Source organism: Cherax quadricarinatus, chromosome 1 (genome assembly GCF_038502225.1).
Source record: "Cherax quadricarinatus isolate ZL_2023a chromosome 1, ASM3850222v1, whole genome shotgun sequence".
In the NCBI taxonomy this organism is placed as follows: domain Eukaryota; kingdom Metazoa; phylum Arthropoda; class Malacostraca; order Decapoda; family Parastacidae; genus Cherax; species Cherax quadricarinatus.
Window position 1 is genome coordinate 74,683,466 of NC_091292.1, and position 12,960 is coordinate 74,696,425.

Below are 12,960 nucleotides of genomic sequence, written 5' to 3' on the forward strand. Positions count from 1 at the left end.
GTATGTGTACCTGTACCTAAATAAACACACACTGTGCTGGCATGCAGGTACACATTAAAATCGCTAAGAGTGTCTTATTAGTCTTGAAGCTGCCATATTAATAATGATAATAATAATAACACTCTAAGGAGCATTAAATATCGTATAAAACGTCAATATAGAACTTTTGCTTAATCCATCTAAATACACCCCACAGTAAAATAAATTAACATAAATATGAGATATGGTAGCCAGGCGACTTGTAGGACTTGTGGTAGCCAGGCGACTTGTAGGACTTGTGGTAGCCAGGTGACTTGTGATAGCCAGGCAACTTGTGGTAGCCAGGTAACTTGTGGTAGCCAGGCAACTTGTGGTAGCCAGGCAACTTGTGGTAGCCAGGCAACTTGTACACTGTTAAGCTACAAATTTGTACAACTTTAATGCTTCTTATTGGAAATACTCATTTGTACTTCATGTTGTAATTTGTTTACTGCAATTTTTACGGATGAATATATCATGCTTAGTTAATCTTAAGTTAATTTTAAGCCCACCCATAATGCTCTGCATACAAGGGGCTTTTGGCATGTACACCCAATCACTATATTTCCTTGTACAACTATGTATCATGTCCAAATAAAAAATAAATAAATAAGTAAATAAATAAAATTATGTGTGGGTGGGGTTGGGAGGGCTGCCCTTCCTGGCTACCCATACTTCCCAACTTTACTTCATACAAATAAAACTCACCTCTCACCGTACATTAAGACTACAAATATTTTAAGGTAATTAATGAGTGTACTACATAGGCATTTTATCACTCTAGGAAGCATAGGTATAAGTGGCCAGGCAGGATGCCATACCTCCCACATGGCTTTCTTCTTTCTTTCAACATACCAGCCGTATCCCACCGAGGCGGGGTGGCCCAAAAGAAAAAACTAAAGTTTCTCTTTTTAAATTTAGTAATATATACAGGAGAAGGGGTTACTAGCCCCTTGCTCCCGGCATTTTAGTCGCCTCTTACAACACGCATGGCTTACGGAGGAAGAATTCTGTTCCACTTCCCCATGGAGGTAAGAGGAAATAAACAAGAACTAGAAAGAAAATAGAAGAAAACCCAGAGGGGTGTGTGTGTGTATATATATGCTTGTACATGTATGTGTAGTGTGACCTAAATGCAAGAAGAAGTAGCAAGACATGGCTTTCTACAAATAAATACTTTTCACCTCTCACCCTACACTAAGACCATTAAGACTACAAATATTTTAGGGTAAGTAATGCGTGTACTGTATAAGCATTTTATCACTCTAGGGAGCCTTAAGCATCGTAGTATAGTATGTGTGGGTGGGGTGGCCAGGAGGGCTACCACACCTGAATTCTTAGAGTAAATACTACTCACCTTTTGCCCTACATTAAGACTGCAAATATTTTGAATTAAATAATGAGTGTACTGTGTGTGTATTTTACTTTTTAATGCCTAGTTCTATTGCTAACTTAATACATGTTAAACTTGTTATCTGGCATTTATATGCATTTATAAATGAAAAAAATGGAGTTCTGCTTTCCGGCAGTAGCCTGGAACCTAACCTGCTGAATAAGTGGGGCCCTACTGTACTCAGTCGAGAGAATAGAAATAAGTGTTTATTCAGGTATACACAAAATACACACACACAGATTATCATACATAGCAGCATATGTATAGAGAACCGAGGATAATCCAAAAAAAGTCAAAGTGACTTATTTTCAGTACCTGACTTGGGCTTGCCATATATGATTTTTGGTAAATATTTTTTCTCAGTTGTCTGTTGGGCTATCTTGTTGAAACCTGGGCAATGTATGATAGAAAGATGCTTCTTAACATACACCAAAAATTAAAAAAATCAGACCATAACTAACAGAGTTCACTTCTCAGCCATTAGCCACCTCTTAATGGTACATTTTCATATGTTTTTTATGGTTATATTCTTGTTTTTATGATCTCATTTGATAGAATGGAAGGTATATTTCAGAAATAGATATGATTTTGATTGGTTTCATGACAAAAAGTAACTTGAAATTGAGCTCAAAGTAGCAGAAATGTTTGATTTTTGCCGATGTTCAATGAACTTTCTTGTGTAAGTTGGTTAACTTTATTAAGTGTATTCTAACCTAACCACTCCGTAATCCGGCACACTACAGGTCCCACTGATGCCGGATTTGTGATGGCAGACCTGTATTCATTAATGTATGAACAACTATCCCATTGCTTTTATCTATTAAAAAATTCTACCCACTGGCTTTTTGTATGAACCCAACTAGATTAATTAATTATAAACATCCACTCACATGGGGTAAATATACTTTCCTGTCTCATTCAGGCTGTGATAATGTTACCTAACCTATAAATAGACTGGCCTCTTACAACTCTGTTTCAGCGTAGGCACTATGGGAGAGCACCTTAACCTTGCTGGAAGCCAAACCCATAATTAAAAAAAAAAAAAAACTAATGACAACTGTCAGCACACACCAGCACAAAGACAAAGAATGTTAACAGTATAAAGGAATAAAGGTAGGAGGAAAATTTAAAATAAGAAGTTTAAGTAGTCTCAGTAATCATAATCCACTTCCTGAATTCACATTCAACTTAAGGTAACTCAAAAGAGGCTAAAACCGATCAATGAATGTGGTTGATAAGTAATATTTACTATTCAGGTTTACACTCAGGTTTACCTCATCTCCCATAACATTCTCAACCCCTGCCAATTTGGATTCAGGCCTAATAAAAATACTAATGATGCTATTATACACATGCTAGAACATATATACACTGCAATAGAGAAAAAAGAAGTCCCACTGGGGATCTTCATTGACTTACGTAAAGCTTTTGATACAGTTGACCATGACTTGCTCCACGTAAAATTGTCACACTATGGTATTAGAGGGCACTCCCTCAACTACCTCAAGTCTTACCTCAGCAACAGAAGCCAATATGTGTACGCAAATGGGGCAAGCTCTTCCGCACAACCAATTACAGTTGGTGTCCCACAGGGAAGTGTCCTTGGCCCTCTTCTCTTTCTCCTATACATAAATGACCTACCAAATGCTTCGCAATTACTCAAACCCACACTTTTTGCAGACGACACCACATACGTCTTCTCTCACCCGAGCCCAGTCACGCTAGCCAATACTGTAAACACCGAATTACAGAAAATATCTACCTGGATGAGGACTAACAAACTTGCACTAAACATTGACAAAACCTACTTCATTCAGTTTGGTAGCAGAGCTACAGATGTACCTCTTAACATAACGATAAACGGATCACCTATCACAAAGCTAACAGAGGGAAAATTCTTAGGAATCCACCTCGATAATAGACTCAAATTTCATACACATATACAACAAATTTCTAAGAAAATTTCCAAGACTGTAGGCATACTATCGAAGATACGGTACTACGTTCCACAGTCAGCCCTCCTGGCCCTTTATCACTCTCTTATTTACCCCTATCTCACCTATGGAATTTGTGCATGGGGCTCAACAACAACTAACCATCTCAGACCACTAATTACCCAACAAAAGGCTGCAGTTAGAATGATAACAAATTCTCACTACAGGCAGCACACTCCACCAATATTCAAAACACTCAACCTACTCACCATACAAAACATCCATACTTATTATTGCACTTATTACATACATAGAACACTTAACTCTGATATTAACCCTCCCCTCAAACATCTCCTTGCCAACCTCAACAGAACACATGACCATAATACAAGGCACAGATCACTCTTTGATGTTCCTCGTGTCCATCTCACGCTATGCAAAAACTCAATGCACATAAAAGGCCCTAAAATCTGGAATTCATTACCTGTAAATATAAAAGAAACACTACCTGTTTATAAATTCAAGTCTCTTCTCAAAGTTCACTTACTCACTCAAAACCAAATAAATACTGAATAACTGAACCATATAAATTGTATATCCTAAATGTTACTCACAATTATATCACACAAATGTTAAACCTAACTTTGTTATTTTTTTAAATACACTACCTAACAGAATACTCCATTCTACTGAATGAACAGCAATGCATGCAACCATAGGACCTGTCTTTGTAATACTCATTTGTATTTTATAGTTATCTGTTTACAATAATGTCTTATCACTGATTTCATCATTGCTTAGTTAATCTTAAGTTAATTTTAAGCCAGCCTGTAATGCTATGCATATAAGTGGCTTTGGCATGCTGCTCTTACCTGTATTTTTTGTACCTCTGTTTGTATGCTAAAATTTCTAAATAAATAAATAAATAAATAAATAAATAAATGACATGTCCCTTCATCAGAAAACCACAATACCATATTTTTGTTTGAGAGGTTACTGGAAGTTTCCATATCTTTAGAGCTGGAGGAATATTACACTTTTAAAACAAGAATTGGTTTTCACCTGTATCTGTGGCACAAGATACATAATGTGAAAAAGCAATGGAAAAGCTTTTTTTCTTATTAACCCGTAAATGGTCCAAGCAGATCTACGTTCACATGTGTAGTGCTACAAAAGTAGATCTACGTTTTTTTTACATATTTTCAAATGTAACAAAAAAAAAGTAGCTCAAAATTTTTTTTACACATTTTCAAATGTAAAAAACAAAAAGATCTACTTTTTTTACACACTTTCAAATGTTGAAAAAACGTATATATACGTTTGGACCGTTTACGGGTTAATATGAGCATGACATACGGAAGACAACCACCTTTCGCAAGTGTTATGATCCAGAAAAACGAAGCATGTGAAAACACAACAGATGGAGTGAACAACTCGTGGAAAATATTTGGTTATGTGCCACCTCCAACAAAAAGCCAAAAAACTTTTATTTTAAACACAATTCACCTAAAATTATACACTATGCTTTGTAAAATGTTGTAAAAGGCATGAAGATTTTATAGGCATATTATAGCATGTTATTACAGTATGAGTAACCTTTTGATTGTCGAGACCCCAAATCCTGAAGTGTCTCTGTTTCACAAAATATTCAAAGAAAAAAATTATTTTTTCTTATGAAATGATAGAGAATCTTTTTCCAATGGTAATGACACCAAAAGTACAAAATTTGATGAAAAACTTATGGAATTACACTCTCACGAAGTTAGCGATCTCGACGATATATACGCATCAGCAATTTCGCCCACTTTGAGCCCTATTTTTGGTCAATTCCATTGTTTCAGTTGACCAAACTCATAGCTATTTCTTTAGAGCTCCAGTTGTTCTATCAACTAAGTACAAGAAACTGCCCATTTACTGATTTCAATTACTTAATAAAGTGGTCAGAAGTTGGCAATTTGGCCAATTTCACACAAATTAAAAAGGATGCCAATTTCAAAATAGGGTCCAGAATAAATAATGCAGACATTCCCGGCACTAAAATAACATTTTCTTTGTTCATTAATCACATCTCCAGGCTCCTCTTATATTACTCTTGCTTTCTATTTTGAATTTTTATTCACACAAAAAATAGAAGATTTACTGTTATGTAGACTACTGCATTATTGTAATAATTGTATAAATATTGTCAACCCATTCATGACTGCATATCAGAATGGCTAATTGGACACTTATTGGACAGTGACCTCATTTGTTTACACTTCAACATCAGCAAAAATCAAACATTTCCACTAATTTGAGCTCAATTTCAAGGTCTTTTTCATCATGAAACCAATCAAAATCATTTCTATTTATGTAATATATCTTCCATTCTATCAAATGAGACCAAGAAAGTGAGAATACAACCATAAATACTATACAAAAAACACTTCAAAGTCAGCGTTTTAATCAAAAACACGGAGGGTTTCTTCTCTCACTATGCACTGCGTGCTGGATTTTTTTTATAATGCACACACTGACACCACAAACCCATTCTCTCACATGTGGGCCTACCAGCTTTCTCCCGCTTGACTTGAAGTCATTAGAATTTTGGCTTATTAATACGTCAAAAAACACTAGCTCATAAGACGTATATATACGACACCGACAGTCAAAGAGTTTAATTACGATTTACCCTTGCATAACTTAATGAAGTTTAGCAATTTAAATACACATACCTTAAATTATGGTTGCTGCTGTTGCTGTTGTTGTTGCCTGACATTAGTGGAAAGTCTTGATATACAGCAGGGCCCCGCTTTACGGCGTTTCACTTTACGGCGTTCCGCTAATACGGTCATTTCAAATTATGACCAAAACTCGCTATACGGCTCCCCCCACCTGACTTTCTAATACGGTAACCGCGCCCCACCCTGTTTGTTTACATTCTTCGTGAGCTCAGTAAGCACTAAGTCTCTCCATTTTGTCTGGAAACTCCAATATTTCAAATGTTTTTAAAAGTTATTTCATATTTTATATATACTCTGATAATTATACTTATGTATACCTGTACTTAAATAAACTTACATACTGTGCTGGCATGCAGGTACACATTAAAATCAGTAAGAGTGTCTTATGTCTCCAGACGTCATATTAGTAATGATAATAATAATCATCGAGTCTCATTTAAATGTCGTATATTACGTTAAATACACATTTTCATTAATCCATCTATGATATTTTTTCAAAATTATATAAAAAACACGATGCATAACATAAAAAGATGATAAATACACCCCACAATAGAATAAATAAACATAAATATGAGATGTGGTAGCAGACGACTTGCACAAGTGATGCCATATTAGAAATGATAATGATGAGATTAAGACACATGTGCAACATCTGGGTATCTTTATTGTAGACGTTTCGCCATCCAGTGGCTTTATCAATACAAATTCTAGGACATAACTTGAAGACAGTAGAACTATGTACAGAAGATGAGGTAATCGTCCCTCAACCTAGGAGTAGGTGCGAAGGGCACCATAGTCGTGGAGATTCTGAAGCAGAAGAAAGGATCCTGGCGCTTATATAGTAACGTCAGGTGTAGCAGACGAGTGCATATTCACTGGTAGGCGGGATTCCCCAGTGGAAGTAGGTCCTTCCCAAAGAGATGGGTTAGTTGTAGCAGTAGTTGTACATAGTTCTACTGTCTTCAAGTTATGTCCTAGAATTTGTATTGATAAAGCCACTGGATGGCGAAACGTCTACAATAAAGATACCCAGATGCTGCACATGTGTCTTAATCTCATCTTGTCGGTATTATATACCATTCGTACACAACTTGTCAGACACTGCAACAGCATGGAATCTTAATTCTGAGGACATGTACATAACCTTCACGACTACGACAACTACTGCTACAACTAACCCATTTCTTTGGGAAGGACCTACTTCCACTGGGGAATCCCGCCTACCAGTGAATATGCCCTCGTCTGCTACACCTGACGTTACTATATAAGCGCCAGGATCCTTTCTTCTGCTTCAGAATCTCCACGACTATGGTGCTCTTCGCACCTACTCCTAGGTTGAGGGACTGATTACCTCATCTTCTGTACATAGTTCTACTGTCTTCAAGTTATGTCCTAGAATTTGTATTGATAAAGCCACTGGATGGCGAAACGTCTACAATAAAGATACGCAGATGTTGCACATGTGTCTTAATCTCATCTTATCGGTATTATATACCATTCGTACACAGAAATGATAATAATAATAATAATAATCACCGAGTCTCATTAAATGTTGTATATTACGTTAATAAACACATTTTCATTAATCCATCCATGATATTTTTTTCAAAATTATATAATAAACACGATACATAACATAAAAAGATGATAAATACACCCTACAATAGAATAAATAAACATAAATATGAGATGTGGTAGCCAGATAACTTGTACAAGTGATGCCAAGAATAACATTTTCTCTAATCTAACATACGAGAAAATGTGTTACTGGGGGTAACTGTAGAAAATTATTCCTTTCGTATGTATGTAAGTTTATTCAGGTATACACAAATACAGTTACATAGATTATCATACATAACAACATATGTGTAGAGAACCTAGGATAACCCAAAAAAGTCAGAGTGACTTATTTCCATTGCCTTCACTCAGAGCATCATTTCTTCTCAAAATGATGTTACATGAGAATGGGAGTGTTCTTCTTTATTTATTCTACCGTATCAATGTAGAGACAACCTGTACACAATGTAACTTGTACACAAACCAGACGTGTACACTTTGTTTACAAAACTTACCTTCGCCTGATTTGTTTACATAACTCTGCGCCTGTACTCTCTCATGCACTCATTCTTTCTCTCTCTCATTTATTCGTTTTATCTCACTTACTTACTCCTGACCCTACATTAAGACTACAAATATTTTAAGGTAAGTAATGAGTGAACTGTATATACATTTTATCGCTCTGGGATGCTTAAATGTATTAGAATATTATGTGTAGGTGGGTTGGCCTGGTATGGTAGCCTGGCTGACTACCATACATACCACACTTAATTTCTTACAATAAATACTACTTGTCTCACCCTAGATTAAGACTATAAATATTTTAAGGTAAGTAATGAGTGCACTATGTGTGTATTGTACTTTTTTATTGTTTTTTGATGCCTGGTTCTATTGCTAACTTATATATGTAAGTGTAAGCTTGTTATCTAGTGTTTGTATGCACTTTTAAGTGGAAAAAAAGGGTGTTCCACTTTACGGCAGTTTCCGCTTTATGGCAGTAGCCTGGAACCTAACCAGCCATATAAGTGGGGCCCTACTGTAACCCTACTGAGTCACAAATGAGGTGGCTGAGGTGGACGAAGTGGAGGGCTGGGTTTCATAAGCTAAAGTGGATAACTGGGGACTGTGGGCAGAGATCAACTCACAGCTGCTAGTCACAGGAGCCCCTCAAGTATTGTCGTGCATCTCAGAGATGCTGTTACCCAGCAGTAGAGCTCACAGTAGGGCATTACTGCTTGGTCCAGCATCCATTTAAGAGTAGTGCTTTCACATTAGATGTGTCAGAGTCCTCTTCAGTGAAAAAGTCTGCAGGTTTAGTAGCAACATGGAACTGCTCATATAACTGTTGTAGAATTAACTGTTTCTCTGCAGGCTCTTCTTCCAAATCCTCTTCTACTGTCTGAATCTTTTCTCTTTGAGAAGTGAACTCCGACAATATTTCCTCTGGACTTCTTTCTTCCTCATCTTCTACGAGTTCACTGACAACTTCTGGCTGCAGGTCTTCAGAGCCCTCACCTGCCAGCTGAACAATTTCCAGGACTTAGACTCTCAACTAAGGGGAAAAGCCCATGAAATTATTCACCACACTAGGCCATAATTTTCTCGAGCCTGCATGTATTGCTGATTTGGGCACAATTTCCCATACAGTTCTGACATGGAGTAAAGCATCTGCAATGTTGAATTTATGCCAGAATTCTGGCACTCCAAGCTCTGAGTCATTGTCTACTGCTGCAAGGAGTTTCTGCACCACTCTGCATGTGTAGCTACATGTAAACAACTTAATTACACCTTAATCCAGTGGCTGTATCAGTGATGTCATATTTGTTGGTAAAAAAAAAAAATCATATTTGGGCTGAAATCCTGCAATAGTCCAGGATGAGCACAGGAATCAAGAGTCAGGAAAATCCTGAGTGTGAGGTTCTTGCTTAAACCAGTCAACAATGATTCCTATCATTCATTCTAATGGCTTGACTACCAGATAACAGGCAAAATGGTTTTGTCTTTCCATTTTAAAGCACGGGGATTCTTTGCCATTATTCCTCAAGCTCCAACATGATAGAGTCATAGGTATCTCATAAATAGGCTTCAGGGGCTGAAACTCCCCAATCAAATAATAATACATTGCTTCAAAACAAGTTCCTAGCCCCTCCTCCTAACCAAATAGCCACCCCTGAGCCCCCTTCCTAGTATAGAAATTCTGTCACTGCCCCTGCTCACAAAGGCATTTTTTAGAATAGTTCTAGTCCCTAGTTTTCCCATACATTCTTGCAACCTTATAATGTCTTATTATTTTTTTATTTTTTTACTACAATATATTGACCATTTCTTACAATAGTAGGGTGATATAAGATGTTACTGTTTTTTGTTTTATCTTACCTGCAGCTTGCATAAGATTGAGACATGTAGTAAACACAGTCCAGTCATCAGTAATAGAAGCTTTCTGCTTTTCAATGTGCCGAGCAGCATGAGTCAGCCGACTAGTAAACTGTTCTACATATGTGGCAAGAGCTGCTATGAGAGCAGGAAATGACCATCCACTTGTGAGCTAAGGAGAGTAAAAAGTATATTCGCTTCATACAGATACCATTTTTGGAATGGGGTCCAAGTAGTAGTAAATTCTATAACTGCTGACAGTTTTAAAAAATTATATGACAAAGTAAACACTGAAGATGGAACATCATTAGCATAGCTCTGACCCTATAATGACGAATAGATAATAACAAATAATTTATTACAGATACAACAGATGCTGCAATATCTACTGTACAGTGGACCCTCGGTTATCAGCCATTCTGGATATCGGCCAATTCAGTTTTCACCTGTTTTTTTGGCTGAAATTCTATCCTGGTTATCAGCCATTATGTCAGAGATCAGCCATATTGGACACGTAATAAATCAATCTTGAGCACATTAAATGTCTTAATTTAGGTTAATACAGACATTTTCATTAATCCATCAATGATATTTTCTTCAAAATTATATAAGAAACATGTTACATAGCATATATGTGGAGAGTAAACATTACATTTTCTCTGATTCAGCGTTAGAGAAAACTGTGAATCTGGCATCTCACCCAGTAACCGCCCTTCATATGCATATGTTTATAATTCTCGACATGAATTATTCATTACTTCTCCCTTTGTTTATGATGGAATCTAAAGGTTAGAAACAATTAAACTCATCCCCTAGGCTAGTGTAGCCCTGGAAGGCTACACTACACAGAGGGGAGTTGGAGCTGGGGATTCCCACCTCCATCTCCCCTCCTGCCTTCTTCAATATGCCAGCAAGAGTCTTCAATAAAAGGTATGTAATGTTTATTTATCATTAAAATTTATGCTTTATATGTATTTCTCATTGTTTTCTGTATGTATGTTAATCTTCAAAAAATGTATTTTTTGTTAATATTTTTGGGTGTCTGAAACGGATTAATTGGATTTACATTAATTCTTATGGGAAATATTAGTTCAGTTTTCAGCCTTTTTGGATTTAGGCCAACCTTCTGGAATGGATTACGGCTGATAACCGAGGGTCCACTGTATCTGCATTTTTTTTTTTTTAACATGCTGACCATCTCCCACTGAGGTAGAGGACCCAAAAAAAGAAACACTTTCACCATCATTTACACTATTACTGTCTTTGCAGAGGCACATAGATATGGCAGTTTTTAAGTCACTCTGAACAGCAAGGATCCCAAAACCCTCCTTTAAAGTGCAGGTACTGTACTTCCACCTCTAGGATTCAAGTCCGGCTAACTGGTTTCCCTGAATCCCTTTACAAAATATTACCCTGTTCACACTCCAATAGCTCATCAAGTCCCAAAAGCCATTTGTCTCCACTCACTCCTGTGTAACACAGTCACACATGCCTGCTGTATGTCCAAGCACACAAAATCTCTTTTACCCCTTCTCTCCATCCTTTTCTAGGATGACCTCTACCCCTCCTTCCCTCCACTACAGATTTATGTACCCTTCAAGTCATCCTACTGTGCTCCAACCTCTCTAAATGACCAAACCACCTCAACAACCTTTCCTCAGCCCTCTGAATAATACTTTTAGCAACTCCACATTTCCTAATTTCCACACTACGAATTCTCTAAATAATATTTAACCCACATATTGCCTTTGAGCACAACATCTCCACTGCCTCTAGCCTTCTTCTCATAATATTCTTTTTTCAACAAACTGACCGTATCCCACCGAGGCAGGGTAGCCCAATCCTACGATTATGTAAAACAATTACAGGCTTCCGTATTACACTCACCTGGCAGGATGGTAGTACCTCCCTGGGAGGTTGCTGTCTACCAACCTACTACTTAAGTTCTCATATTATTATAGCTAAATAAAAAAATATAGCTTCATTAAACAACAAATGGAGAAATATATATATAGTAGATAATTAGGTACTTAACCCTTTCAGGGTCCAAGGCCCAAATCTGGAGTCACGCACCAGTGTCCAAGATATTTCAAAAAAAAAATTTATTTTTTCTTATGAAATCGTAGAGAATCTTTTTGTGAAGGTAATAAAACAAAAAGTACGAAAATTGGTGGAAAATTGACGAAATTATGCTCTCGCGAATTTTGATGTGTCAGCGATATTTACGAATCGGCGATTTTGCCGACTTTGACTCCCATTTTAGGCTAATTACATTATTCCAATCAACCAAATTCTTAGCTATTTCACTAGTATTACTTCTATTCTATCGATTGAGCACAAGAAATCGCCAAGTCAACTGTTTCAACTACAAAATAAAGTGATCGGAAATTGTTAATTTGGCCAATTTAACACAAAGTTCAAAATATTCCAATTTCAAAATAGGGTCCAGAATGAACAATGTAGGCATTCCTGGCACTAAACTAACATTTCCTCTGTTCATTAGTTATGTTTTGAGGCTTTACAAATAAATTCCATTTTGATTTTTTATTCACATAATGAATTTTTATTCACACCAAAAAATAGAAGATTTACTGTTATGCAATACTGTAATAATTGTATAAATATCATCACCATATTTGTGAATGTATATTAGACCCACCAGCTGATGTGTATTAGACGTGTGAGGTCGTTTGTTTACTCTTGAATATCGGCAAAAATTTAACATTTCCGCTACTTTGAGCTCAGTTTCAAGCCATTTCCAATGCTAAAACCAATCAAAATCATCTCTATTTCTGTAATATGTCTTCCATTCTATCAAATGAGACCAAGAAATTGCAAATACAACTATAAAAAACATACGAAAAAACACTGCAAAGTTGCTGTTTTAATCGAAAAATCATGATTTCATTTTTTTTCTCTCATTATGCACAGTGTGCTGCAGGATCTGTTTTATGTGGTG

The 12,960-nt window shown here is 36.6% G+C and overlaps 1 protein-coding gene across 6 annotated transcripts in view; it reads right to left on the minus strand.

The window, feature by feature from the left end:
* Cog7 (conserved oligomeric Golgi complex subunit 7) overlaps positions 1 to 12,960 on the minus strand; it is a 144,606-nt gene that overhangs the window by 42,870 nt on the left and 88,776 nt on the right. For all 6 annotated transcript variants that reach the window (XM_070082768.1, XM_070082777.1, XM_070082757.1 and 3 more), the window contains one exon: positions 10,005 to 10,173. In XM_070082768.1, the coding sequence (XP_069938869.1) occupies positions 10,005 to 10,173 (169 nt within the window). The remainder of the gene's footprint in view (positions 1 to 10,004; positions 10,174 to 12,960) is intronic.